At 34.6% G+C, this 5451-nt stretch overlaps 1 protein-coding gene across 1 annotated transcript; it reads right to left on the reverse strand.

Moving 5' to 3' along the window:
* Positions 1–399: 399 nt before the first annotated feature.
* LOC108634773 (heat shock transcription factor, Y-linked-like) lies at positions 400–2063 on the reverse strand. The gene is made up of 2 exons (XM_018045012.1): positions 1554–2063; positions 400–1080 (listed from the first exon to the last, which is right to left on the reverse strand). The coding sequence occupies exons 1-2, from the start codon at positions 2061–2063 to the stop codon at positions 400–402; spliced, it is 1191 nt and encodes a 396-aa protein (XP_017900501.1).
* Positions 2064–5451: the final 3388 nt, after the last annotated feature.

Raw genomic sequence — 5451 nt, forward strand, 5'->3', positions numbered from 1 at the left:
CTTCCATACGATCCTAATTTATACACCCATTCATTTCATCAGGGATGATTTCAGAAGTCACTTTGATATCCATTACCTCTTTTCCCATTGTTCTCATTTTCTTGCTTGCAATTGATTATGTGTAATTTACCTAGGATGCATAAAGAATGTTTTCTTGAACTAACGAGTTTATAAAACAACTCAGTAAAAGACATTGAAATAAAGCCTCATTTTACTCTTGTTTCAAAATAGAAAATGAAACTACTTGAAGATGAACATATAACAAAATGAAACTAATGAAGATGAACCTGTAACTTTATTGTTCAAATATGAGAATTGTAGGAATTTGTTGACATCTCCAACCATAAATTTTGCTCTTTCTTTTGGTGCATAATCTGACACTTATTTGCTAGGTCGGTTTTAATTAGGATGGTTTTCATATAATGAAGATTTTTGATGAGTTGACCTTGAAAGAGAGGAGGAAGATATATCACGGATCCTTGGCCCTGGGGACCATGAGTTTCCTCTCTGTTGCAGGTTAGGAAAAGGACTGTCATGGGCTGTCATATAGCTGTACCTAACTGGAAATTTAGAAGGATGCACCATCAGTCCAAAATAACTGCTCTGTAAGGGAGATACAATGTGGTTCTGAGAAGCAGAAGTAGTTGTAGTAGCAAAGTTCTCCATGAGGCCATTTGCTTCAGTGTAGCTACTACGTGAGAGCTGATTAAAAATACTCAACTGATTTAGAACAGCGGGTTGATCCATCACAATCTTTTCTGTCTGTCTAACTGATGTTGATGATGGGGAAGGAAAATCACATGGAGATAGGGCACTTGTATTATCGACTGTCTGCCTGGTATAAGGTGTGAAAGGCACACTTAAACTTATGGAGGCTGAAAATCCGTTCTCCCCACTAGCTTCCGGAAGAGAACTAGAGTTACAATTATCTATGTTGCCCCTTGCTTTAACATTCTTCCTCTTGTAATCTTGAACTAACGAAGCTATTGGAGAGGAATTTTTAATCCCAATTCTTCTTTTCATTCTTAATAAAAGTTGGGGATAGGCTCTTTTGAAATTTGGATTATGATAGATCTGTAACTAAAGTCAAAGGAGAAAATTATTTAGTTTCTTTATAAACCAAGGTAAAATTGACAAGGAAAGCTAAACTATAAAAATTTATTCTTTTAATGATACAAATTAAGTAGCATCAAATGAAACACCTCCATTAGTAGTTTTAACACCTTACATGTTAGAAACAATTATGATCCTCAAGTAAAAATATATTGTAAAAATATACAGTACATAGAGTAAATACCAAGCAAAAATATGTTGTAAACATATACAGTAAATCCCACTTTAATTAGCTTCAGGACTTGAATCGTTTCAAGTTGCTAGGAATGTTTGTTAAATATTAAATATTTTAACCTCCAGCTGTTCTCAACTTCAAAAAATAAAACTTTTTCAACAGTTCTCTCAATTTTAAATTGTTTTAGCTACATATATGAACATGCTTTCTAGGTCACATATTTAATCTTACATATTGCCAATAATAAGTGAAAATTTTGGAATACCTTGCTCAAAACTGAGACATTGCTTTGTTCTTCCAGAAAGTCAGCTAGTGAAGCAGATCTTTGAAAAGTGTGTTGCTTTTTTTTAAACCCATAAAGGTTAAGCTGTCGAACGAAACTTTTCATACTATCAGTTTCAAATATTCTCAAAGGGGCCTTTCTTTCCAAGACTTCTTTCTTAAAGGCTTCTTCATGGATCACTATAGAAGTGCCACTCTCATCCCACCAAATAGATTTAAACTGATCACTTTCAACTAGCTTCCAAAGTTTTTGAGGAAAAGTTAGTGAAAGAAAATCGTTCAATTCATCTGTTTCAGAGACAGAAAATTTGTATCGTGGCACTTTTATCACGACTTCCTCAAACAAAGCCTGAAAAGCATCTTCTTCAATCATAGATCTCAAAACTGAGTCCTCAGTAAGTGTGTAATCACACAAAGGAGATTTAACGGTTTCTGAACCACTTGATGCAACTTTAGAAGGCATATCTTGAATTTCTGAAGGAATATGTGCCATCTCAAAGAAATCTTTCTTCAGATACTTTTCTTATTTGTCTGATTTTACACACTGCAACTTCAAATGGTGCTTGACTGGCCTACAGAGATAAACTCTCTAGACCATCACAGCGGTTTTCAAAAATAAAAAAAGCTGTGACATCACAAAGTCACTGGTCTCCTAGCAATTGAAGTGTAGCTATGACATCACAAAGTCACTGGTCTCCTAGCAATTTAAGGGTAATGTTAAACCAGTGTTTACTTTTGTATCAATTTGAAATGCAGTTTGCTTACATTAATAGTAACCAAAAATATGAAACTTGCAAAATCTCATTCCTAAAAACTTTTTACACAGAAAAATCACGTCAATAAATCTACTTAGTTTATGAAATAAAAGTAATATATCACCTTTCTATACTGTTACCAAACCAAACTTGGGTCTGCTTCCTTCTGCACAATAAAGTCAACCAACTGACTGTGGGTTGCAGTGAAAGCAAGTGTAATGTTTATTGTAGGACCAAGCAAGGTATCTTAGCAGCTAGTGCTTAAAAGACCTACATTCCCCAAATGCTTTCAGGGAAGGATTTTTAACAACAGAGTGATGGTGGGCCATGGAGTGTGTGATCAGTTTAGGACATTCTACTAATGGCATGTTGCTGAGGATATTGGGAGATAACATAATTGACCAGCTAGTTCCACCTACTCTGTGGTCTATGTACTTAAATTTCAACCTGGCTGTGGATTTAGCGTCTCTGAAACTGTTCACAGGATATTGTTCAGAATATTATCTATGGTGCTTGAGGAGGAACTAAAGATCCTTGTCTTAATGGCTAAATCATTATTAATTTATATTGCTTGATTATTTTCCTTTGTTTCTGCCTTTTCTAACTTCTCAAATTAAAATTCCTCTTGGAACATGAGGAGGTCTACAATCTTCTACCTCTCTCTCTCTCGTTTCATATTTTTCAGTCTTTAGAAGAGACTACTTAGAACAAGGGAGAAAATAAATTGTTGGATTTAGGTTTATCATAAATGTGACATAAAATCTCAGTTGCAGGTTTGATTCCTGTTTCAGGTTCCGCAGCTCTTGGAGTGTTTAAGTCAACCATAACTTTAGCAATTGCCTGTTGAAATGGAGCTCAGTGTTAGAAATAATCCTGAGATCAAAGCTTGTTATCAATATTTTAGTTATGTAAGCAATATATTTATTTTTGTCATTAAACCTGGACAAACATTTGAAAATTGGTAGATGTTTATTAAAACGAAAGAAGGGAGTGCCATAAGAGAGTCCTTGCATTTTTCTGGCAAGAGTACTGGAGTGGGGTGCCACTGCCTTCTCCATATGTATATGGAAGGAAATGGCAACCGACTCCAGTGTTCTTGCTTGGAGAATCCCAGAGACGGGGTAGCCTGGTGGCCTGCTGTCTATGGGGTCGCACAGAGTCGGACATGACTGAAGTGACTTAGCATAGCATAGCATATATACATATACATACATGTACATATGCATATGTACACATATATATGCATACATATACATATGTAAATATATATATATACACACATACATATATATATATATATATATATATATATATATATATATGTCAAAGTATAATTTTAGGCAACTTTATTTAGTTGGCCAAACACTTTGCTTGCCACCAAGACTCTAAATGAACTGTTGGGAAGCCCAGTATTTCTTAACTATTTTCTGGCTGAATAATTCAGATTCTGTTGCTGAAAGACTCTCCCTTAACCTAGCTCATCTTCCACTATTCTTTCTGTAGTAAGAGATGGGGTTCATACTTATGAGGACACCTTGAGCCTATAAAATCACAGCTCTAAGTTACTTAAAGATATTGTTTTAAGAAAGCTGTTGCTATCCTCATGTTGGATACAAATTTAAATAGAGTCTGCAGTAACATAGGAACATGTCTGAACCACATGTACAATGATCAGCTAATAGGACTCGGGGTAACAGCTACCCATTTAATGGGTAAAACAGATGCACAGTGCACTGTGCATAGATCATAATCAGGCTCTTCTGGTTAGCTGAACATTATAATCGTATGATGTATACATCCGAATCACTTGTCCATAATTCAGTATGTAAAATTTTTTGATCTCTAAACTTCTGATACCAAATATTTCAATATAAATAATTGATGATCAAAATTTATCTTCTTTCATGCCACAGTAGTTCACCTTCCTGCCCCCTCTCCACATCATATCCCTTGGATCTTGTCCTCCTTTGTATTCCCATAATTTCTAAATTAGAGAAAATCTAACTAGATAACATGAACAGGCTCAATATGTTAATGGGGAAATATTTTGTAGGCTGTGTATTTTATCAACATTTTATCCAATTGTCACTTAAGCATTGTACAAAAAATTCCAGCATGAAACTTGAAGCCAGCAGTATTATATATAATGAGCAACTATCATCTTAGAATACTCTTAGAAAATATTTTCTTATCCTAAACCCTAGGATAAGAAACCTCACATCCAAGGTAAGAGAAACCCAAGTAAGACGGTAGGTGTTGCCCAAGTACAACCAGGAGAAACATATCAAACTCATATTGAGAGTCGTTCTGCAAATTACCTGTCCCTGAAGGAGTCCTTAAAATTGTCAAAAGTCATGAAAAGCAAGGAAAATTTAAGAAACTGCTATATACCAGAGTAAGCTAAAGGGGGTATCTATAGATTTTTGGTATATATCCTCATGCAGTTCAGTATCCTATATGGGAATAGGAAACTGGAAAAGAACATTTGTGGAAAAACTGGTAAAATCTGAATAAAACTTGGAACTTAGTTGAAGGTACCATACTGAAAGATGCTAGAATAATTGTGAGGCTTAAAGGAGTTCATTTCACATATATACATTTTAGACATTCCAATTATTTTCACTACATCACACCCACTTCACTTTGATTTCACTAAAATGGAAATCTAAAGTATGGTACACTTAACTGAATGGAAATCTTCAAATACAAAGGATTAATAATATTTAGACTGTGTGATCTGTGATAATACAAGAATAAGAAATTGACAAACATCTTTTAAAAGGCAATTCATTTGGAAAATAGCAATAATTATATTAATATATAATATATATCTCCATGGAATTTTCAGGCAATACTACTAGAGCAGATTACCATTATTTCCTCCAGGGGATCTTCCTGACCCAGGATCGAACCTGGGCCTCTTATGTCTCCTGCATTGGCTGGAAAGTTCTTTACCATTTGAGTGACCAGGGAAGCCCATACAATATGTAATTTTTGTCTTAATAAGAGAATATTAGGATATACATGGAAGTGAATGATAATGAACATACTATTCAGCAAAAATTGTGGGACACAGTTAAATTTGTATGGGGAAATGATGGAAACAGTAACAGAGTTTATTTTCTT

This window comes from Capra hircus, unplaced genomic scaffold (assembly GCF_001704415.2).
Source record: "Capra hircus breed San Clemente unplaced genomic scaffold, ASM170441v1, whole genome shotgun sequence".
In the NCBI taxonomy this organism is placed as follows: Eukaryota; Metazoa; Chordata; class Mammalia; order Artiodactyla; family Bovidae; genus Capra; species Capra hircus.

What these genes read in the sequence shown, in the direction of transcription:
- LOC108634773 (XM_018045012.1), bottom strand. Translation starts at nt 2,063, where the DNA reads ATGGCACATATTCCTTCAGAAATTCAAGATATGCCTTCTAAAGTTGCA. An exon ending in ATGTCTCAGTTTTGAGCAAG is followed by an intron (nt 1,081 to 1,553) that starts GTATTCCAAAAT and finishes CTTTGACTTTAG; the next exon opens with TTACAGATCTATCATAATCC.